Raw genomic sequence first — 25,140 nt, 5'->3', positions numbered from 1 at the left:
TGTTCTCTTACCATGCACAAAATTAGGGAAAGCCCTCATAGTCATTTTTTGTTATACTTTGTATAATTTTTAAAACCAAATTGCAATGATCACAGAAATAACGGAGTATATGTTTTAGGACCAGGTAGGCAGAATTGCAACAGGAAAAGTTAATGAGAGGCAGAGTGATTTAAAAAAAAATATCTGAATTTCCAGGTCTGTATCTAGTGATTTATATATTTATTTCTTGGCAAAATATGCTTTGAGTATATTTCATGTATGCGGTGGCTTCATTTTTCCTCTTCTATTACAATTCACTCAAACAATAACAGGTGAGAAAATCTGGTGGGTCCAAATACATTTTCTGAAACAGTTTATCATTATGGAAAAGTAGCACAGGCCTATAGAAATCAAATGGCGAAAGAAAGAACATAAAATCTGCCATCAGTAATAATTGGAGGTATGTGTTAAAGAGGGTGTTACATCGTACCTCTTCAATCCTTTTTTTTTTTTTAAGAAACAGCTCTCTTTTCTATGCAACTTGAATAGTAAGTTTCTTAAAAGAAAGGGTGATGGATAGGTACGGAAGATTGCTAGGCTAGCAAAAGTCATTGAACTAACAGAGGACATCTTTTAAAACCACCTGTGTGATACAATGAAAATGGGTAATTTGTCTGGGGGGATTTGAACAAACTCAAAATCCCTCTCATCAGTCAGAAGTAAAGTTTATATATGTTCATTATTTAGATATATGGCAAACACTTATAAATCTGCTTCAGATTTCCAGATGTATTGCAACTTCAGTTTCTAGCCAGCTTATCAAAAGACTGGATAAAAATTCCCTGGATAAAAATTCCCTGAGTTAGTTTCAGCATATTTGGGAGACCCCAACACATGTGGGCAGAAATCTAATGCCAGTAGTAGGGAGGTGTAAAAATGTTGGAGGGGGGAATAGAACAAAGGCAGCCTCGGATCAGGTGGTCCCAAGACCTTTCATTCATTAAAGAAGTTCCAGAAATGGATTAATCCTCTAAACTGGACTCAGATTTATGCATCTAACTTTCCTCTCATACTAATTGGAATTGGAAAGGAGAGGATTAACTGGGGAGAGAAAAAGAGTCTACCAAACGTTCTTCCTATCCTAGCAACCAGGAGCTAAAAAGGCTTTGTAAGCTGTGATGGACCCTATTTTATACTCACCCTGCCACATAGGACTGGAAGCTTGTAATTCTGTGGTACAGTGCTATTTAGTATTCACAACCCTGCTGAATTCATTATTCGAAGCACTACCAAATCAAGAGATAATAATTCTTGAAACACTGGAATTGTGAGATGATTATTGTTCTAATCTGTGTTAGATCTAAAATTCTATTTACAAAGTTTAGATAGTGAAAGTGAGTTGAACGTTTTATTTTTCTAATGATAAGATTTTTAAATAAATTTTTTAATAGAGATCCAATGAACAGGTTAAATCACGGATAAATAAAAGACTATTTTATACAACAATTGTTAATCAGTCTTGTCTTTGTTTAGAAAAAGATGGTCAGCACAAGCATAACAATGTAAAAATATAAAATATAAAAATCTAGCTAATTCTACAATTCTAGCTAATACAAAGTGTGAATATGTGCATATACTTACCCACTTAATGCTTTTGTGTATTGCTTATTTTTCAACAGAAAACCCAGAGAATGAATCTTGGTTTTCTGAATATTCATCCAGGTTCTGGATACTTTTAAAGCTTACTGTTAAATAAATATTTGTATATACATACATACATACATACAGTACATACATACCCATCAAGCTATTCTATCCCAGAGTAAGCAACCTTATGCCAAACACAAAATGACTAAGAAATATTAAGACAAATATGTTAAATGAATGGAATGAGAAAAAGAAATAGATAAAACTAGATTACATTACCACCACTATATCTCACAGTAGCCTTCTGTCTTCAGAAACCATTCTTACTTCCCCCATATACATGGTGCCTTGTTTTGCACATTGCCCTTTGTTGTTAAAACTTTTGTTCCCAACAGTGAAAAATATATATGTAGCTCAGGGTTGAAATGCTGGTTCCCAGGGTTTCTCTGATCTTGTTATCTATGAGGAAGTTACTTAGCCCATTAATGAAATGGAACCCGAAGAACCCAGTGGTCTTTAAACGTCTAACTTCTCTCTTTTAAGGTTATCATCAGCTTAATCCAACCACAACATTTTTGATCTTCCCCTTCCCTTGAGTCATTCATCCTTCACATACTTGTTTTGCAATTTGATCTTCATTCATGTTCCTACATGACAAAGCCTCAAAACATTTGTTTCATACTGGTCATTCAATCTTATACATTCATTTTATATCTGATTAACATTAATTCTTAACCCTATCTGCTTTGGTATTGCTAAGTACTGTAAAGCTTCCCATTGCATTCAACTTAATTTTTCTCTTGACATCTCCAATTCCCATTAAAAAAAAACAACCTTACAGCTATTTTTGTTTCTTTCATTCCTCACAAAGATCACCCACCATGTATTACCTTACTACGAATGTTTGTACTTCCTAATGTTTTCCCATCCATTTCCCCCTCTGTAGTAAACTTTCTACCAAGGTAGACAAACCTATTCACTCAATGTAGTTTTTCACCCTTTATACAAATCCTGCAGTTATTAACTTCATTTTCCCTATGAGCACATGGATGTATATTTAGGTCTCCAATCAACACACCCTTTCCATCACCACAAGCATCCCTTATAAATATAACAAACCACTAAGGTGATATCACTTATTCTGGTCGTACTCCCTGCTCATGATGAAACACTGGCTAGAATTACATCTGTCACATTTCGCATATCGTTACATCTGTCACATATCGCTCTTACACATTTCTCCATGACATGCTGAAGAACTTGAATCAAACTCGGGGAGCACTAAAAATTGGGGAGCCCTGTGTGGCTCTAGGTTGGGCAGTGAACATGCAGATACATTTTTTATGGATAAAAATCTGATTGCGCTTCCCAGTTTTTCCTCACTGTCACCTATGCAGCTCTTCAGTCAGATTGCTGCCATTCAACTTCCTAACAACATTTAACAGATTAATCCTGCAGTATGTTTTGCATTCTTTCTTGCTGGTTTTATTTCTGTAGAGGAAAACAATCCCATTCTTCCAATCACCGGCCACAAATGCAGCCTTTGCAAATATGCCGCCAGAGTTACACAATCACTACTAAAAAGTTCACATGCTTATTTTAATATTGCACCAATTATATGAATATACTTTCAGGCCTTATTATTCAACATCCTCACAACATTTACAATTTAACTTTTCATCCTTTTTCCTGCATGCTAATAATTTTCACATCCATTTAAATCTCACTCTTTGATATACAGTAATTCCCATACAAATCTCTAAAGTACTAGTTTCAGCGTTCCCTCCATTCAGTTCCATACCAATTCATTTCGTTACAATTTTAATTCCATTCACTCTCCTTGAGGCTCTTTATTTAGCTTGTTTCAGTCATTTCAGACAATGTTTTTATTTTCATTTGAATTGTGCTACATTTTTAATCTTAGTATTTCTTTATTCTCTTAGATTAAAAAAAACTGTAGCTATCTTTCTCTATACAGATAATCCTCAGTTAATGATGGCAATTGGGACTGGAATTGCCATTACTAAAGTGCTGAAGTTGTAAAGCATGATGTCACATGATTGAACTGCGCCGTGATAATTCTAGCAGTCTAGAATTAACAACAGATAATTCTGTTGTTAAGTGAATCACCGTGAGTCATTAAGCAAGGACATCATATGGTTGCCATTTGCCACCTCCTTCCAGCTTCCCCATTGACGTTAGTGTTGGAAGCCAGCAAAGAAGCTCACAAATGGGTGACATGACCATCGGACTCTGTGTTGTCATAATTGTGAGCTGAGCACCAAGCAGGGATGCTGTGACAGCTAGGACTCTGAGGAGCCGTTTTAAGTACCACTTCTTCAGTACTGTTGCAAGTTTGAGCAATCACAAAATGAGTGTTTATCAACTGAAGATCATCTGTAATGTATCCTTTTTCTCAACATTTTGCAGCATTTTTCCTCATTTCCAACCCTTTTCATTTCATTGGTCCACCAAGCATTATTTTTCATTCTTCCCACTAATCTCCACACACTGTTGGAGTGTAAATTTGTTTTCACTCTATTCCAAGCAGGTTCTACATCCACTTTCCTTATGTCTGCTTTCCATTCATTGTGTTATCCACTTTCTTTCTTTCCTTTCAGGCTAGTTCCTTTCACTTCTTTGCTTTTGTTCCTGATCTACTTTCTCCCAAGCTCAGTTTTAATAATCAGTCACAACTTTATATTTTTCATAATTTCTTTGCCATATGCAAGTACAGACTTGTGCTTAAATCACGTACTCAAAACGAACAATTTCCTAAGCAGATATCAATCCCCTTTCTCATTCAGTTCTGCATTTCCAAACAATCTAATAACTTTGTTCTGTACCATCTTGTCTTATTCCCATCCATTGTATCATACTACCCACCCCATTCCCTGCCCATGGACTGCAAAACCTATTGCTGGTTGTTCTGTTACCATTGTACACTAGAGTATAACATGCAACTTTTCCTAGTGTATGGATTCTTATTTTCATCTGTACCCACAATGCAACATGACACCAATTCATACTTTCTGGCATATATTTTAGCTCTGTTCCTTCCTTGCATGGATTCTTCAGTATTACCCAGAAAAATCTGACCATAGTACTCTGTTACAAACTATTGACATCTTCCCCATTCTTAGTTTCACAAACGCACAACATACTTAGCTTTCTTTCACTTATTAATTCATGTTCTTCCCACCTAAACATTTTTACTTCAATCTTCTATTTGCCATAACCAACATCAGAAAGGCTCACCTGTATTAAACTTTTTGCTTATCATGGTGTTGATCAATTAAAATTCTCATCCAGGGCTTTTTAGTAAGACAGAGAATACTCAGCTTAGCTGGACCATGACACAAGTAACAATCCCTCCTTTTGCAACAACAGGACCAGTCAGTTGTATATTCTTTCATTGGTATACCACAAACTCAGAACTCAAGCAAGCTCATACTCTTACATGCAAGCTAAGGTCTCTAATCTAGAGACTACCTTGCAAAATAACCTATTGTTGCCTGCAATTGACTAACAAGAGTGAGGCATATGCAGTATAGGGACACACTCACAATCTCTTTTAGACAATAATATAGAGAATTTAAGTAAGTGGCTCAACATATAAAGCATTTGAAACTGAAGATTTTACATAGTGCAAATATATCACAATCTGATAAGTATTAATTTAAAAATATACCTTGTCAGGACTGGGGTTAGGCTCCTGAATAGCAAAATTAGCTTTACAAAGCTGAAATTGGTAAACCATTTTCAGCAAAAAGGCTTGGTATATCTCATTCTGCTATGCATTAATCTTAATTCTACTCACATGCTTGCCTTCACCCCATGTACATATATGCACAGATGTGCACCACATACAAACATATAAATGGGAATTGCAGGAAACTCTTGTCTCATTCTATTTCAAAGAAAAGCAAATATATTTTGCTGGCTCAGTTCTGATTCTAGATCTCACTGTGTTTCAACCACCCATTCCCTTTCCTACATGGACAAAGCTTGAAAACATGCTTTGTTGAAGTATTTAGGTGTTACTTTCAGTGTCAATTTTCTATTTTTTCTATGATGGTGCAACTAACTAACCTACAAACTGTCGTGGCTGTGATTATACATTACTTTCTTTGCAGTAGTATATTTGAGGATGCAAAGAGTTCTGAACTGGAGTATGAGAGACTTTCAGTGAACCCAATTAAACCTGGTAATACGTTCGAGTTGAGGTTGCAAATTAAGTGAGAAAAAAAATCTTCCATGTAAATTTACAGTCATAAATATTATTGCAAATGAGTGGATTCTATTGAATTTAGTACAGTCTGCTTTATGGTGATTGGTCTTTATAAGAGACCTACGGAAGGGGCGAGGAATGCTACCTGGTCTTCAAAAGGAAAAGGCAGATGCAGCAGCAGACTGCTAGGTGAAGAAAGTGGGGAGAAAATGGAAATCAGAGAAAAAATGTCAGGAAGAAACTTCCTTATCACCCATGTTTATAATCGGTACCATTGTCACTACTTTAATTTCAGCATTTCCCTGATTGTACTACTGTTGTGCAGGTCTGACATCATACTGAAAACCTGACCCTCCAAAAAGTCAATACCATCATCTCTCATTCCAGCAAACCAGGTCATGAGGCAAAGAGGTGACTAAAGCAGTACCATAAGTCATTTAAAACAACAACAACAACAACAACAATAATGACTGAATTCTAAAAAAAGAAAGAGGGGGAATTCTTTAAATGTTTTTTAATCACAACAAATCTCTGGGATCTTTTCAAATGATGGCTATTAAGTAGGTTTATTTTTTTGTTTTGTGTTGTTTCTCAGACTGAGTACGGTATAAAATATAACTGTATAGTTTACTATAACGCCAATATGGCTGAATACAGGTAAACAGCTCCACAGCTGAAAGAGGAGTAAAACTGCACACTCCAAGGAAGTATATTTTGACTTTTTATATATTTATATATGTATATATATACACACGCTCACATACCTGCACGCATACATTCACACATTTTTTAAAAAAAAATAGCAAAGCATAAAGAAGACAACATAGTGGCATTAAGAGCAAGTGGTGTGCATTCAGATAGTCATCGGTGAATAGCTGATTCCTGGAGCAAGAAATGGATTCTTCTAGCATGTCCAAAAGGACTGGAAGTTGGGATGGCTTTAAAAAAAAAACCCAAAAACTGAAGGGGAAGAATTCTAAGATAAGGCTAATTCCCCTTGTTTCAGAAGCTGTGCTGCCTCTACCAAAGCAGCCCATCTTTACCAGTCATTTACCAGCACTATCATCAGTCAGTGGTTAGTCTGATACTCTTCTCCCTCTGGTAAGAACACAAGGGATTAAAATGCCTTTTTCCATTTATAAAAGCGCATCTAAAACACTCCAAATTAATACTGTCAAAACTGAGAAGAGGCGAAGAGTCTGTGGTAAGGCTAGAACATCAGCTGCATATTCTTTGTCTTCCTGATAGAAAGTGGCTTTGAATTCATGGACTGGTTGTAAAAGGGGAAAAAAACAAAAAAGTGCCTACGGGGTGCATATCCGTTCAGGACCCTTTTGTCTGTTCTTTGTAACTAAACGTGTGCCTATTTATAGCAAGTGTTAGCTTTGTACTCTCCAAAGCTGAATACTGACATGTTCATCTCCACATAGGCAGTCTCTGCAGTGGTCCTTCAAGCCCACCTCTTGGGTGTTGGGCTGATCCACCCTCAAAGGGTAATTTTGCTGTTTCTGTTGTTCCAGCAGCCCCTTCTGTTGGTCCTGGGAAGAGTCAAGCTGGAGCGGCTTCTCAGTTTCACTTGCCCGTCGAGGGAGTTTTTCTTCCGCAAGACAAAGTCAAAATTCATCTGGCTGTTCATGGCATAAAAGACGTTGGCACTATCTGGGATGACCAGTTCTGGAAAGAGCAGAAACAATGGTAACAAATGATGGGCAGATTCCTTCTATTCATGTCATCAGGATAGTTGGGGCAACTGTTAAAGATGCAGTCCTTCAGAGGAGGCTTCCTTCTTCATTGAAAGAAGGAAAACCAATAGAGCTGTCCAAAATTTTCCACCACGACATGCCCCAAAACATGCAAATGAGCAAAGCACCCCAGCCCACCCGTCCTCCAAGCACTGAAACAGCCACATCTTCTGAATGTTTGGCATAGCTGTTTTGTGGGATCCTCCATCTGCCTGCAGGAGAAGGTCCACGTGGGCCACACTTCTTTTACGTGCACAAACATATGCAATCAGTCATAGACATCCTTTGATACAGTCTCACCAACCCTTCCAAAGACTGAAACTTATTTACTGCTTTGATGTGTGTTGGGGGAGGGTTCACTTTCATCAATACACTTTGGAAAACAGCTCTATCCATCAGCTCTAAAATTAATCTACCCAAAGACTTCTGCTTATCGAGCTAGTGATACACTGATGTGGACTTGGTGATACATTTCTGTGGGGTGGAGTGAGTTTCTGCTCTCTCCCAACATTCACTCCACTTATTTTATGTCAAAACTGAAAAGAACCACCAGGGAACAGAAGGTCAGCTACTTGTTATTCAACTCCCTTCTATCATTCTCTAGGCTAGAGAATGGCAACATTTTTTGTGGTTGCTGGCTTCACAGCTTCACCATCATTATTATGGTGGCCTTTGAAGGTCATGCTATGCAGCAGCATGGCGATGTCACCAGAGATATTTTCCTTCTTTGTTAGATTTGTATCCCAGCTTTCCCCTCCCAAGAAGAAAATATGCTTTCCCCTATTTCTTTTCTCAGCAACAACAATCTTGTCAGGTAAACAGAGCTGAGACCAAGGAAAGGCAAAAGGTTGAGCAGTGATCTCAATTTGTAACTTTTTTTTTCTTTTTTGCAATCTTCTCAGCCTATCTCAGTAGTCAAACTAGCACCTATTTATGAAGTAGCGAGTGTGACAGCAGCTAGGTTCTTAAAAATTTGAAGGTATACATTTCTGTGAACTGCAGCTCATATCATCAGATACACCACTTCATCAGATTCAGCTCAGAAAAGCATATGCTTGTTAATAAAATATATCAGTAGGAAAAGATGCTACCAGCCACTTGACTTTTGGCTACCATAGATTAACATGTATATAATGACAGCACCAGTTTCTTCAGCTGCTCTTACTTGCATGTCTGCTACCTCAGATCTGTTTCTTTGGGATCTCTTCATAGAAGATTTCTGTAAATCATCTCAGTGCATATAAAAGGGAAATATTCATTTCATCTCTCTTTCTCTCTGTTTCTCTATCATATCTATCTATCTATCTATCTATCTATCTATCTATCTATCTATCTATCTATCTATCTATCTATCTATCTATCTATCTATCATCTTTTATCTCAATATGCATCACATGAATATATTGGAGAAGTGCTATAACACATAGACCACGGGTGTCAAACTCGCCGCATCATGTGACATGTCACGATGTATCATGACTTGTTTCGCATTGCAGGAGCTGGGGTGGGCGTGGCCTCCGCATGATGCAACCAACCTGCGGGCCGGCAGTTTGACACCCCTGATATAGACATACTGTTCCTTTCCAAAGGTATTGTATTTAGTAAGTTTCTCCTCTCTTTTATTTTATTTAATCTCCAGAAGCTTAAATTTCCTAATTTTTGACTACCCTCACTCATTTGCCAAGGAATATACAAATCTGCAACAAACATACAAAAAGGGTGGGGAGGTTGAAGTGTGTGTGTGGGGGGGGAGAGGGGACAAAACCCAACAATCAAACTAAGCAGTGAGAACATGCAATATTATACACTTAACAGCCACTGATTTCTCAAGTGAGTTTTTTGAAAAGAGGTTCATGAGGAGTAACAGCTTTCAATTTTGGAAGGAGCAGTTGGTGAAGACAGTGTAAAGGAGGAGGGACACCCAATGACACATAAATCACATGTACCACTGTGTGATAGGATGAATAAAAGACTTGTTCTGTCTCTTCCACTGAATGACTTTGGCATATTGCCAGGAGCTGCCCTAAAGAATAGCCATTCCCTTTTGATCTACATCCACCTCAGATCTCCCCATGGCCACACATATACATGTGTTGCATTTCTTCAACCATTTTAGCTGCACTCAACAAAAATGACCAAATGGCAGGGTTCCCTTGTTAAACTAAGCCATGATTTGTTTAACTATGATTTATTGACTAAATTGGCTGGGATTCACTAAACTAAAAACCATAAAACATGGTTGACTGAATATGAGTGCAGATCAGCACATGCTGGTACCTTTCCCCCCCTAATTTCTGAGGTTTGAATAAACCTGCTATTCTGATGAATTAAAAAGGAAAGTAGGGATTGAGAAGAGTCACCTAGGCCAAGTTGAAAATAATGACTCCAGTTAGCAATACCAATAAGCCAAAATTTACAGGGGTGCACAGAAGCAAAAGCTAAGGAAATAGCAGGAAGATAAAGCAATACAGTTCCCAAAGGTTTTCTTTCTTTTTCAAAGAGACAGCAATGGGAATGTAGAAGGTCCGAGAAGAGAAGATAATTATCATGACTATCAAGGGAAAATGAAACACAATTTATACAGGATATTACCTTGACTTCTGTCAAGATATTTTGTATAAAAAAGGGTCTCCCTGGAACCACAAGGAAGTTCACTGTTACTAACTAAAACACAGTGCACACCTTGATCATGAGATGGACAGGGCAATTGACTGCTATTCTCATATTAGCTAGATCTCTCAAGTTACACTCCATTTTAATGAGCTCAGGAATGCTGATAAAAGTCCTTCATTATTTTAATATGGACAGGGCCAGCCACCTGTTTCATTTAAAAAAGGTAAAGTTAAGAGATTTTTTTTTAAAAAAAAATACTATTGCACAATTGTAAGCAAAACTGGTATGCAAGTCCAGCACAAAAGGCTCAGCTCTTCTTTAAGGTTGGGCCCAAATCTACTGCCAAACTAATGGCTTTTTTTCAATTAGGGATAGAAGGGGTGGTTTGTGATTGCAGCTGCAATGTTATTTAGTAAACCTAAATACTTGTAAGAAACTGTTTGCTAAGCCATTTATCACAATGATGCCTATGTGACATGCTGTCATTCTTGATTGAGAATGAATGCTGAAGAAAGCTGGATACTCCAAAGATAACTGAAAGCATGAAAAATGTGATTCTTAACAACCCTAATCCTGGGCAATGTACAATTTGATCAATAAAAATATTAAAAACTCAATAATTTAAGATTAAAATATAAAAACAACACTATAAAATTGCAAATGATGGAGAGTTCCAAAATGGAGGAGACAAAGAGTTGTTAATACAGGTAGTCCTCGACTTACAACAATTAATTTAGTGACTGTTTGAATGAAAAAAGTGACATGACCATTTTTCACACCTACAATCGTTGCAGTACTCCATGATCATGTGATCAAAATTCAGACACATGGCAACTGGTTCATATTTTTGACAGTTGCAATGTCCCCAGGTCATGTGATCACCTTTTGCGACCTTCTGACAAGCAAAATCAATGGGGAAGCCAGATTCACTTAACAACTGTGTTCCTAACTTAATGATTGCTGTGATTCACTTAACAACTGTGTCAAGAAAAGTCGTAAAATGGGGCAAAACTCACGTCTCACTTAGCAACATAAATTTTGGGCTCAATTGTTGTCATAAGTCGAGTACTACCTGTATAGGCAGGGCATTCTGTATGGGTCCTTGATCTCTGTGTTTAAAAAAATTCAGCCCATCCCCACCACTGCCTATTTCTTTCAGATATTAAAGTTCAGATCTGATAGAATGGATTAATTTCAGGTACACTTGCAAATTAAAACACCCAAGAGATGTGGCTTGAGCCCTTTGCCTTCAGAAAAAAAAAATGACTGGTTTCCTAAAACAAAAGTCTTGTTTTCCTTACCTTTGTCCTCAGAAATGACCTGCACGAGTTCGTAATCCTCAGCAGGATCCGATTCCAGGTTGTGTTTCAACATGGCTCGCTGGATGACAGCAGGAGTCTTGTCTTGGCTAGTTAACTAGAAAGAAAGAACAGACTGCGATGAGGCCTTCCTCTTCTCCACATCTGGATTCCAGGCAGGCTTTATGTTTTGATTGCCTAGTCTTAGTGCCCTGAGCTATCTTCTTTTGAATGGACTCCTCAAATAAGAATGCTACATAAACAGTTGGCCGAAACAGTTGTTTTTGCAGTTTAGGTCAGGGGTGTCAAACTCCCGGCCTGTAGGCCGGACGCATCACGCGGAAGCCGCGCCCACTCCATTGCCGGCAATGGCAAAATAGTCTCGATATGTCGCGCGACATCACATGACATCACGAGTTTGACATGTCTGGTTTAGGTTATACGTTAAAGGGTTTTTTCCCCCTCCCTTGAGTTAGTATTTATAGCAGAGTACAATCTTAATGTTGCTGTGAGTTACATACCAAACCGTATGATGTGAGAGGAACAGAAGTAGTTGTGGAAAAATTAAGCTATTTTATTGCTCTGTAACATTGCTCTTATTATTATGGGACCTGATATTGAACAGGGGAAGAAGGGAAGAATTTCAGAATCTCCCAGAAGCATTACCAAGAGGTTTCCACTGCATTACTGAATGAAGAGGGACAACAGATGGTGGGAAGAAGTTCATCTGGTCCTTGTCCTGGGAAAAATATATGCCTCCAATTTTAATCCAGGAAAAAAAGAAAGAAAATCACATCTAAAATCTGGGGAAAGTTTACCTTTGTTGCTCTGGAAGCAATAATTAACTAGTTTTAATTAAATGTTTGAATTATTTGGCTTATTTATGTACTTTTCTAGGGACGTTTAATCAATATGTACCCTGAGAAATTTGTATTGATGCACTGAGGGGAAGCTGTCTTTTACACACACTGAAGAAATCTCTTTCTTAAATTAGCTGCAAACAGTTCAATCTGGAAAAAAAAGTGTTGATTTAAACAGCTTGATAAAAAGAAATGCAATATGTGTTGTTGTTTTTCCCTCCAAAACCGACCAGCACTCAGTCAAAAAGAAAGAAAGAGAGATCCCATCTTACATTTTTGGTTGTCTTAGTATGTCTGCATTGTGCACCAGTAGAAAAGCTATTTGCACAAACCAGTGGAGATTGCAACAAAAAAGGGAAATACACTGCTATACAATATACACTGCTATATTGCTTTTATAACCAAGAGTGAAGACTCTCTATTTTGCTCAATAACCCCTAATTAGAATGCTCTGTTATTGTTTAAAGAGATTTGATATTAAAAACAAATTCCCTATAGAGACAAATATTTAAAAAGGAGAAATTCCAGTAGGTCCTATATGTTCTTGATTCAACTTCAATTCCATGTAAGTCAAAACCTTGCTTGAAAGAAGGCAGAACAGAAACTGTAAATCAATACAGCATACAAGACTCCTTTGTCTTCCCATCTCTTTGTGCTAATTCAGCGCAAATTATCTTTAGGCATACAAATAAATTTGCAGAATGGTGATTTGGATAGCTAGTACAATCATCTTGCACAGAAGTGGTGCAAAAAAAATGATGGTGCAGTAATCTCAGGATGAATAATGGGAAATACTATTTTAACTGATATGTTTTGTCATTTTTGTCATGTAATACATAGCTTATACATACACAGTTACATAAAACATATTATGAGGTTAATTTCCCAGATCCGATGTTCTTCAGATATGTTAAGGTTATAATTCCCAGAACTCTCAGATAGCATAGCTAATAAAGAGACCAGACTAGAGAAAAAACTAAATTAGCTATTTCTGGTTCTGTATTTCTCAGTGTCTGGCTTTTGACAGTTCCATGTAGTAGATTATCCAATGTTGATTGGTTGGTTATTGGACTAAAAATCTGTAGTCTCTTCCAAATTTTACACAAATCATCTTTCCAACAAGTCTTACACAAAGTATCATTTCTTTCTTAGGTACTTGTAATTGTATGCTTAAGCAATGGACCAAAAAGATAGAAAAATTACATTTTAAAATGCCCTACAATTTGCTCCGAAGAGCCATGGAAGAAATGCATGTAAAAAACCCAAAGTTATTCAGCATGTCAGAAATTGTTACAGTGATTGGTAGAAGAGCTTTAGGATTCTTGACAGGACTCCTCTGTGGGAGATAACAGGAAGTGAATTTGTGAATTTTTGCATGAATGATTCGGGATCTGAGTTCATCCTCAAATTGAGGTATCTCAGTGATTCAGCCCCTTATAAATTAGCACAGTCCTCATGACATACCATAATGCTCTTATACATGTTGCCATTATTGTCTTCAACACTGATACGGATGATACAGGTATCTTCGTTCTGTTGGTTGTAAACAGGAGAGGAGACTGTTGAGGTAATGGAGGTGACAGAAATGGAGCGTTTGTGGATTCTGGGATTGCTGGCCAGTGAAGGAGGAGACACAAGGACATTGGTGAAGGATGATACTCCTGATGAAGACGTGTCCATGGAGTGGATGGAGGAACAAGAGGAGGAGGACTCTGTGAGCTAAGGAGTGAAGTCATAAAAGACAAATCAAAATATTCATTTGATTTACGGTAGTTTCTAAACTGAGGATTTTTTAAAAGAAGATGGTAGCTAAACTTTAAGGTCATTTTCACAGCACCACTTGCAGATAAAGCGGTTCCAATATTTTGGTCAGTACAAATTTGCCTCCACTATAAATTGATATCCTGCCAATCCTTTGTAGATGTAATTAGAATTTTCTACTCTCTTGGAAGTAGCAATCTGATACACATATGCCTAAAGCAAGTTCCACTGAAGGAGCGTATATTAAATTGTACCACTGGCAGAATTGAAGAATAGTCCAAGTTAAGACAGACATGCTCTTTTGAGCTTTTTATTTCTTTGCATATAGTATTAAATAATCTGAGAGAAAAGAAGTATTTATAGCGTAAGGTGTGTGCAAACAAATTGTATTTCCTGAATTTACAACTGACCAGCAGATGGCAGAATCTACAATTTTTTCTTAGCTTATTGTATAGCTACAGCTAAATCCACAATCTTAGAAAATTCTTGCTTTTGCAGTTTTTTAAACTGATGTTCTCTCCCCTGTAGAGTAAGAGGCTCCTTTATAAAGTTTTAAAGGGTTTTATTCAACATAGAAATGTTATTTTTCTTCCAAGATCACCGTTTGTTTTTGTTTCAATCAAAGAGTATATATGAATCTCAGGGTTGAACTGTGGAATCCTTGATGCTCTCTGAGCTTAATTGTTTGTTTGAAGACATGAATCAGCCATCGACAGACACATAGAGATAAATCACATGTACACACCAATCTAAAAAGACAATAAAAAGGCTAAGAAGGAAACAAAAAGACCAGAACACATCCTCTCCAGCAATCAACACCCAGATAAGCAAGGATTAACACCTGACAAACAATCTAGCAAAAAAACCAATGCCCTATTCAAGGTACTACCAAGGAGTAAATCACACACTCACATGAACGCCAGCAGGGCAAGCTACTATAAACAGGCAGCAAACACATACACTCACTAGTAGGGATGATGTTATCTAGTTGGACAAACAAACAAAAACAAACAAACAAGCTCAGAGAGCACCAAAGCACTCCATTGTTGTTCTTATCTCAGGGAGCTTGATTTCTGAGGTGGGGGAACTTGATCCAGGGGTGGGGAAACTTTTAACTCTCTATATAATTATACTAAAATACACTCAAAATGATGAGAGATTCTGTGAATTACAATTCAGCAATATCTGGAGGTTCACAGGTTTCTCACTTTGATTCTACAGAGAGATGAGATGGATGGAGACAAAATGCTTTCAGATTCATATTTAGGGTAAACTGCCCCCCCCCCCCCGGTAAATCAAGCACTTTCATTGCACCAGAATCTGGCTTTCTCCTACTGCAGAAAGTATCACCAATTCAACAAATGAAAACCATCCAACAAGGCTATTAACCCATTGGGCATGATGGCTAATGCAGTGGGGGTGCTCCATTCACTTCCCATGAGGATCTGAATCCTCATAATGCCCAAGAGTTAAAAACTGTAAATGAGTTTCAAGTGGGGTAAAAAAGTTTCTGCATCATAGTTAGTATTTTCAGATAGACACTAATCCATGGTTTTTCAAACTCAGAGATGTACCCTCTCCCCTTGGGGAGATGCAGACAGAGTCCAAGGCAGGTATGAAGAACTTTTTAGTTGTATATTGTTACAATAAATGAACATTTCCTAAAGTTTCATTGTATTGTTTTCATTTTGGCGTTTGGATTTTTTAGGGAGATAGCTACCTTAAGATTACACTAAAGGGAGGTGTGATGGTAAAGAGTTTAAGATCCCTACTCTAATCCCAATAGCTCCTCCTGGAAATAAATTGTGCTCTTTGTGGCTCATACTTTCTTTTGGGCCTCATCAGGGGTATCCGTAGGAGTGAGGCAGATGTCCTCCGATTCGGAATGGTTTGACTCGCAGGAAGATACGCTGACTGAATCCATGCTTTCCCCGGAACTCCCGCTTGGTACGGACTTGGGCTGCTCTTTGGTGGGCGTGCTATTAGCAATCACATCAGGTCCCAGAAATAATCTGTCTCAACACGACAAAGTGACAAATGAAAGAGGGCAAAGTGTTGGTAGAGACATTGCACAGAAAGCAAGACAACTAGATCTGAAGTGCAGGTGTGTGTGTGTTTTTTTACAAGCCTGCAATGTTTATTCCTTGTAACCACATTCTTGGTAACTTCAGAGGAGATAGGCAATAATTGTAAGAGATGTGAATTGAAGGTGTGTATCCAACCAGTCAATTTATTGCATACCCAGGAAAGATACTCTCTGTCTGAGGCTTATCAAAGTGCTAGACAACCTTCTTCTTTATTTATAATTCCCAATAGGTAGAAAATGTTGGAAGTTTTATTGTGCTCTTGAAAGAAAGTGGGAGTCTTGATGCGTCATAAGGGAGTGCCTATTCTGTATTCTTGAGAAAATAAAAAGCAGGTGGCGAGTATCTAATTTTGTTCAGGGGAGTCAATATATTATTGCAGCTCTAGTTGATGAAAGCTATATAGCTATATCAATTTCCTTGGGAATTATGAATAAATATGTGCAGTGGTTGCAGTTCTGAATTTTTTCTATGTTTATTTAATTATAGTAATTCATTAAAATCACATATACCTTATATCAATTTTCTAATATAGATTAACTTTGTTATTCTAAATAGCATCGAGGCTCCTGTCAAATTATTTTTCATTTGCAACATTTGATTTAAATTCCCGTGAGGAAGATTGCAATGGCAGATTGTTTATTGTTAATATAGGGTGGGTGGGGTGGGAAAAGAAAAAAGGCATTTTGCTTCAACATCTAACAATGACAGTGAAGTGAGACTGGGATATATTCCTTTAAATAAAATTATATGCTGGTTGGACAACTGCTATATGGATATATATAAGGAAGCATTATTTATTTTGCTTTTATTGCAGGTGAGGGAGACACTAGTAGAGTGCTTGATTATACGCACTCATTTTTCTTTGTTTAAATCTGTGAAAAATGGTTTGCTTCATTTAATGACTCTTGAAGTTATACTATTAATTCCCTTGGATACAGAAGAATGAAGATGATTAGAGCAGTGTAACTTGCCAGTGAATTTCATTTGGGTACCATGATATAAGCCCTTCTGAGGCTTAGAGAGATATCCTATATTTTAAATAGGATGAATTGTTTACCTGCCTCTAAAACAAGGGAGGAAGCTTTTGAAATGTCTATGCTTCCAAACATCTTTGCTTTCAGCAAGGATCCGCAGTAATTACGCGGGAGTTCATTTACACAGGTATAAATGGGGGTTTTGCGTATGATTTCAGAGTTGTCCCATCAACCGGGAGAGCAGATATTCTCTCTTGGGAACAACCCTCAGCTCTTCAGGCCGAGTGGCTCCCAACCTTCACCCCCACTCAAACTCACAGGCTCAGTCGTTTCACCATGCTCTTCCGCGGTTTGGGGGACGTGGTGGTTGTGTCGATGGCTGCTTCAACCTCACAGGAAAGGGCATAGCTGGAAGATTAGAGACCACCTTCTGATCAGAACTGTATAAAATACTGCCGCCATAAAATTAAATCACTGAATTAAATCCACATCTAGGGTTTGTTTGTTTTTTACTTTGGAACAAGGCTTTATATCTAATATAGACATTACTTCAAATTAAGTAGCTATGTTACTAGGAGTTATTCCAGTTTTTCTCAACCCTGGCAACTTGAAGACATGTTCAACTCCCAGAATTCCTTAGCAAGCATGTATTAAAATTGCCAAGACTGAAAAACACTAAGTTATTCAATATGTTTTGAGTATAACTGCAGTTTTCTTCCTTTCAAAGATATATTTTGTGTTATATAGAAACTAGGATACTTCTTCAGCTTATTCTTCTTCCTCAGCTCCCATTTCTGCATGACCCAAGATGGATTCTTTTCAAGGTACGTGCAATATATTCTATATTCTAATATAATGTATTCTAACTCCATGAGCAGATGAAATTCTGAGCACCAGAACTGAGTTGGAACAAATAAATGTTCAAGTAACATGTGCCCCTGGCCTTATATTCCAAACATGAACTAAGAAGAGGGAGAACCAACAGTACACAGAAGCAAAAACATATACACAGTTGGCTTTTCTATAATGGGTTAGGTCTGTAAACAAAATCCATAAAATGTATACTGCATACTGAAATTTAACCTTTTATGCTCACAATTAAAATCCAAACATGATAATATCAGGAAAAGAGAAAAACAAGCTTTGCACCTGCTTAGTGAAACTCAAAATGTCACAGGAAAAGGAAGTTGATATAAAAAGACAACTTCATGTGTTATAAATAGCTGCATATTGCTGTGAATGCTGGCTGGTTATTTTTGGAGAAGCTGAAAGTCAAAAATTATTAACAGACACTACCTTGATCGATCATTTCGGCTTTAACAAAAGAATGCTGAAGAGTCTGGAAGGCTTAAAATAAACCTTTAGCTCAGCCTTTCTCAACTAAGGTTCTGTGTGAGATAATGATTGAAAAAAATAACATTTTTAAATGTTATGCTCTATGCACTATTAGCACTTGCAGTGGTGGGAACTTTTATGTGCCATGACTCAATTGTTGGCCAGCCATTTTTCTGTTATGGTAAACATTACAAAACATGGGTTGGATAGACTAAAAGTTCATTGTCTTGTGACATGTTGGCATTTTTTGGGAAAAAAAATAACTGTCAAAATAATCATTTTTATGTAGAGGTTCTCCCAAAACTAAAAATTATTTCAAAGATTCCTCTGGGATAAAACGATCAAGACAGACTGCTTTAGGTGGTGAAATTATCAGATCTTGGGTGAGCGGCAAAAATGACTTAGGAGAAAGATAAAGCTAAGAACACTATCTTACAGGGTACAAAGGATACCGTCTTGCAGGTGATTGGTTTCCTGCTTCCTGCAGCATCATTTGTAGTATGTTCGGATATTAAATTCATAATAACATTGCTACAAGGTTCCCAAGTAGCGTCACCCAAATTAGAATTAGCTTCGTTAGGACTGTACCTGAAATTTTTCACTGCTTAATGATGTGATGAACTCTAAACTTCTCCAGGTTTGATCCAAAAACTTAAGGTAGCAGTCCAAACAAAGTAATCAAAGTTTTGCCGTGTGTGTGTGTGTGTGTGTGCGCGCACACACATATTTATATGCATTGCACACAAGTACAGGATCATACTTATCCCTCTCTATGAAGGCAGCATGTGCATTTCTTGTATACATTTCCAAGCTGCTTGAATGTCTTGTGTTTTCCACAATAATTTTAAAATACAGTTTTGTTATTTTATCTCAGATGATGGGAGAAATAAGGAAACAGCTGGATTATGCAAAAAAAAAATTCTGCCTGTTACAAATCCAAATTTTATCTTACCTTTCTTCCTCTGTTAATTGTCGCTGTTTCTGGAACCACTGGATGAATTTTTTGTCTGACGTCATGCAGTAGCTATTACAGGAAGACTGTAGGAGTTTAATCTGAGCAATTACTTCAAATTCCTGAAAAAAAAATAATGGAACAAGAGGGGGAATCTGAATGAGGAAAATGGAAGCCCAATATGGATTGTCTCACAGTCAATTTCAGCAGAAGGACGTGGGATAATTGGAGATGTTGAAAAACTCATGACAAGTTCACTGACAAGCATAATATAATTTGGTTCTGAATGGCACTAAGCATCTGTGCTTTCCTTTTTTAAAAAAATAATTTGATTAAAATTTTTAAAACTTACAAAACTAATATAGAAAAAAGAAAAGAAAGAAAAAAAGACAAAGCCACAAATGCAGAAAGAAGACAGAAAGTATAAAAAATTGTGTCTGATTTTCTTTACAGCAGTTATAAGTATAAATGTATCTCTTAATCAATGGTTACAACATGACTCTTATTTTTTCTATAATCTTTTTCCCCCTTAAACATCAAAAGTATAAATCCTGTTTTATGCAAAAAAAAATCTATGAGGGCTTTCCAGTCCAGTTCCCATAAACATAATGTCTTTTCTCTGATCAAAGAAGTCAATTTGTCCATCTCAGCAAGTTCTATCATCTGCATCCATTCCTCCATGGTGAATAGTCTCAAATCTTTCCATCTTTATGCATGTAGCAATCTCACTGCAAAGTCTCTATACTTTTAGATGAATTAATGAAACTAAAGGATGTTCCTTGCTTGATGGTCTAGACCAGGGTTAGACAACCTTGGCTCTTTTATGACTCGTGGACTTCAACACCCAGAATTCCTGAGCCAGCCAAGCTGGCTCAGGAATTCTGGGAGTTGAAGTCCACGAGTCATAAAAGAGCCAAGGTTGCCTACCCCTGGTCTAGAAGGTTGGGTGAATGGTGGAGCACACAGGGATCAAAACAGACTTGCCCACATACCACAACAGGAGACCTGGCAAGCTTTTGCAAGTGTACTAAGCCTCTAGCTCCCTCTTAATACTTGTGTTAAAGAGAGGGAGAAATGATCTTCAACATGGGCGGAATCATGGGTTTTAACTCTGTACTTGCTGGATGCAAAAAGAGCCATTATCTCTACCTTCCAGAGGCAAAGAAAGCCTATTTGCCTCCTCTTCTCCTTATTAGCTCTGCACAACAATAGCTGGTCTCTGGATTTGCAGGATTGCGCCCAATGCCAATCCAGCCACAGAAAGCCTAAGAACTTGTGCTACCCTACAGGCCAGCAACAAGTAGCAGAGGCAATGCCCTGCTACATTTTAGAGGAGTTTCACAAGAGCAAAAATGTGTTCTGACTATGAGACATTTTCCATTGACTATTAAAACCTTCATAATGTGTTAACCCTACACTGATCTTTTAAAAAAATAATAACTTGAATCCATGTGGCTGCCCATAATGTTTTTATAATAAACCGAGTTTATTTTTCTAAAATCTATATTTTAAATGAATGGTATATCCTAGGTAGATTGATTGAAAATATGTTTATCATAATTACGGTGATGACAACATGCAATTTCCTAGATGGTATCTATCCATCTTCATCTTTTTAAAAAAATGAATGGGTGAAATCTTACATAAGAGTAATTTTTTTACAAGGTTTGGATTTCTCGCTAAAGATTCTGTGAGATTTCAGAGAGAATGTGAAAGTCTTGTGAAATTTCAGGTGACAGCACAATATTCTTGGGATAAGCTATGGAGAATCCTACAAAAGGTAATCTTGAAACATTCCTGCATCTAAGCTGATGTGCTCAACATACAATATTATGTGAAGGCAAATTGTGCAGCCAACCAGATGAAGAAAAGGACAAATTGGTCAAATTTTAGTTGAGAGGAATCATATTTTAATACTCCAATAGTCTGTTTCTCCTGGGACATGCTTTACAATTCTGGTTGAAAATGTTAAGCTCTGTAGCTACACTGTCTCCTGTTTCTCTCTAAAAACAAGAAATCAATCCTCAGGTTTTTGGGAACCATTAAAATGTGACTGAATGGTGGAAATAAAATGCAAGCTTACCCGCCTTCTCTTCTCAAAATTTATTAGCCCTCCCTGCGAAAAGAATAAAAATAAAATAAAGAAATGTATTGTATAGTTACAAAATCTGCATTTTTAATGGAGATAATAAAATGGTTACAAAGGAATAAATTTTCCAAAAGGCCAAAACTTTCAAAACTGATTCCATGAAGATGCTTTTAAACCTCACTCTGCAATCAATCGTGGCCTCTCTGCCAAACTTCCTTAAATAATTTGAAAACATGTATACATTCACCATACTTTAATGATTTAATTATGCTAATGCTGATGTACATGCCTAGTAGCCTGAACCACCTGCTTTCTTTACAGCTGCAGGGTGTATAGATGATCTGGGTGTCCTTCCTTTCCCACAGATGATCTGGGAATATGGGGGAACAATTTTGACTTGAAGACATTAGTTAGTTTTGGGTTTGTAATTTTTTATGTGGCACAATTTACACAAGTTACAAATGTATACAAGTTGCAGAGCTTGCTCAAGTGCAAGAATGGGTACCTTGAACCATGGAGTTACAAATCCCTTTTCTACAGCCCCAAGGTCCCTTCTGTCCAGAACTATTATAAAGCATTATTTCACCACCTATTGAGATGGGAGGCACATGAAAACTGCAGTGGCAAATCCTTAATCAATTTAATAGTGGAAGAGAAGAAGGAGAAGGAAGAAGAAGAGGAGGAATCACTGTACCTCCAAAATGTGTACTCAAGCCCAGGAACAACAAAAATTCTGCCCACTTGTGTGATTAAAATCAATCTACTTGGCCACCCAAAATGTTCTGTGTAGGTCTCTGTTCCTGATCTATTGAAACAGCAGCTTTTTACAAAGTGTATTTCCCCATGAAAGAATCTAAGCAATGAGCATTCAGCAATTCTGCTGCTAGCCTGTGGGGACTGTCATAAAAACTGGATCCCGAACTTCTTTGCATAAAGCCATTTTTTTACTGAACTGATTAAATAGAGAGGATGTTCTTGTGTGGTGCCATCAGCCAGTAAAATCACACACTAAAACACAGTTAAAAGCATGAATAAAACAAGATCTACTATGCTTCTTCAAAGCCTGGAACAGTAGCAATGAGTTCTGCTGTTTTCTCAAAGCTGGCAGCCTCAGTACCCAGTAAAGCTCTTGGGATAGTTCCAAAGGAAGAATAACCACAGCATTGGGGTGGACTGATGCAGAAGTGAATGTTTCTGAAGAAAGATATGGGATAAGCTACAGTATTCTGGGCTTCTAGGTAAGCAGTAAGACAGCCTTCCATAACTTGGTGTCCTCAAGAATTCCTTAGTCCCTTATATCTGATTTGAACCTCATAGTCAGACCTCTAAACAGGAATGAAATGAAAAACTAAAAGCATAACTAAAAACAACATAATTTATCCAAACACAATGGAACAATCACAGCCCATATACACAGTTTCACTCTGCAGGAGATACAAAACCAGCCATGATGTTAAAGGGCATCTGGTTGATAAAGGCTGCAGATAAGATCTAGAACGGAACTAAAAACTGAACAGAACCAACCCAGTCCTTTCAAAAAAAGTAAGCTGAGTGTTTCTAAATGTTCATGTATTTACCCTTTTGGGTCCTTTACATCATATTTTTAAAATTCATTTTAGTTATAATTCCTAGTAAACCTACTTAATAATCAAACTGATCAGTCCATCACTTATGAACTATATTCAAAATTATCAACAGAAAATTTTGATACACCAACATAGTGGCAGCTCCTGATGATAGCTCTAACCTAATGCATTAGAACAGGGGTCTTCAAATTGGCCCTTTTATGACTTGTGGACTTCAACTCCCAGAATTCCTCAGCCAGCGTGCCTGGCTGAGGAATTCTGGGAGTTGAAGTCCACAAGTCATAAAAGGGCCAAGTTTGAAGACCCCTGCATTAGAACATTTCTGCATATCTTTGTAATCTATAAAAATCTTGAGATACCATAAATATAAAACTTTACAAAAAAAATCCCTCATGTGGCATATGACTTGTTTCCTTCCTTCCACAATGTTTATTTAATATTTTATGGAAACATCTTTCCAATTTCTCTTTTTGTGTGTTTCTTCTGCTCATAGCTTGAATTACATTTTATATCATTCTGCTAATGAACACATTTGAAAAAATGTAGTGATTATTTCAGACACAATTAATTACCTATGCATGTTATTTGTTAAAAGTGTTTTTTCTGAACGTCTCCCATTGAACCAAGACATAGTTACTCTTCCTTCTGCAAAAAAGTCCCTCATCAAGAGATTGGTACTTCCATACATTACAATCAAATATATGGAATAAGGTTTCTTTTACACCTTAAACATTTCTTTAAGACGATTACAATCGGATTTGTTGTTCGTAACCATAGACAATAAGACACGTATATCTAGTCTAAAATTGGTCTCCTTGTTTGGACACGTTTTGATGATTAAGTTCCTTGCCTTAAATTTAACCCTCTTAAGATTATTACATTTGAGTCAAAATATTGTGTTCCATTTCCTAATTAAAGTCCTGTGTTTGGTCTGTGCCTAGTGAGATGATGCTTTACAAATATATACTGAAGGCAAAACTATTACAGTATGCATGCGTGAGTGTTACAAACTTACCTCCACATAGTCCTGGAGAGCTGTATCAAGCATTGTCAAATCCGTTAAGAAAGTACCAAGGTAAGGAACGGTGCCTTGCATTACACCCTGTGCAGGATGAAAGCACAAAGAGATTAACCATCCTAGCTCTGATTCATTAAGTGCTTTTTGACTTTGGGTCCAGTTCAAACTCCTCTGAGGTTCAGTGATCTGTAGTCTGTACAGTGATCTATAGTCCAGATATCTATACTAAGTTCTATCTACACTATACTACGTATATTTATTTACTCATGAACTTTTCCATGTTGACACGTCTATCGTGAAGGAGCAATCAGATTCTGGCCTAGCAGTGGCTGCTTTTGTGGCTGGTTGAGTTAAACTGTAAGAACCATTCATCCATCAAATGTGATCCAACAGGAAATGAATGAAGTTATTTCAATAGAACACAATATTGTGGAATGGCCTCTCCTGAGAGGTTTATTGAGGCTACTCACACTATTTCATTAAGAAACTTTTTTATTTTTCTCCTCTCCTTGTTTTTTTCTCCTTATACTTTATATCAGCATATTATTTCCCTTATACAGTACGTTGTTTGTTATTGTAAATAATTTGCTTTGGGGAAATAGTATATACATAAAAATAAAATGACTTGCCACTTGTAAAATTATGTCACCTTATTTTTACAGGGGAAGAAAAAAATGACGATCAAATTGGTAATGTATTATTGCAAATAATAATAATAATAATAATAATAATGATGATGATGATGATCATGATGATGATGATGATGATGATAATAATAATAATAGTAAAGTTGGAAGGGACCTTGAAGGTCATCTAGTCCAACCCCCTGCTCAGGCAGGAAACCCTATACCATTTCGGACAAATGGCTGTCCAGTCTCTTCTTAAAAACTTCCAGTGTTGGAGCATTCACTGCTTCTGGAGGCAGGTTGTTCCACTGGTTAATTGTTCTCACTGTCAGGAAGTTTCTC

The 25,140-nt window shown here is 37.1% G+C and overlaps 1 protein-coding gene across 1 annotated transcript in view; it reads right to left on the bottom strand.

Moving 5' to 3' along the window:
- Positions 1–6,364: 6,364 nt before the first annotated feature.
- RGL1 (ral guanine nucleotide dissociation stimulator like 1) overlaps positions 6,365–25,140 on the bottom strand; it is a gene marked incomplete at its 5' end in the record, with an annotated part of 38,928 nt that continues 20,152 nt past the window's right edge. Inside the window, 8 exons of the mRNA XM_015816635.2 lie at positions 6,365–7,531; positions 11,514–11,628; positions 13,835–14,089; positions 15,957–16,143; positions 17,511–17,600; positions 19,480–19,601; positions 21,563–21,595; positions 24,170–24,256. Of these exons, the coding sequence (XP_015672121.2) occupies positions 7,344–7,531; positions 11,514–11,628; positions 13,835–14,089; positions 15,957–16,143; positions 17,511–17,600; positions 19,480–19,601; positions 21,563–21,595; positions 24,170–24,256 (1,077 nt within the window). The remainder of the gene's footprint in view (positions 7,532–11,513; positions 11,629–13,834; positions 14,090–15,956; positions 16,144–17,510; positions 17,601–19,479; positions 19,602–21,562; positions 21,596–24,169; positions 24,257–25,140) is intronic.

Source organism: Protobothrops mucrosquamatus, unplaced genomic scaffold, assembly GCF_001527695.2.
Source record: "Protobothrops mucrosquamatus isolate PMUCROS unplaced genomic scaffold, P.Mucros_1.0 scaffold472, whole genome shotgun sequence".
NCBI lineage: Eukaryota > Metazoa > Chordata > Lepidosauria > Squamata > Viperidae > Protobothrops > Protobothrops mucrosquamatus.
The sequence above is the reverse complement of the archived record's forward strand: the minus strand, read 5'-3'. Positions and strand labels throughout refer to the sequence as shown.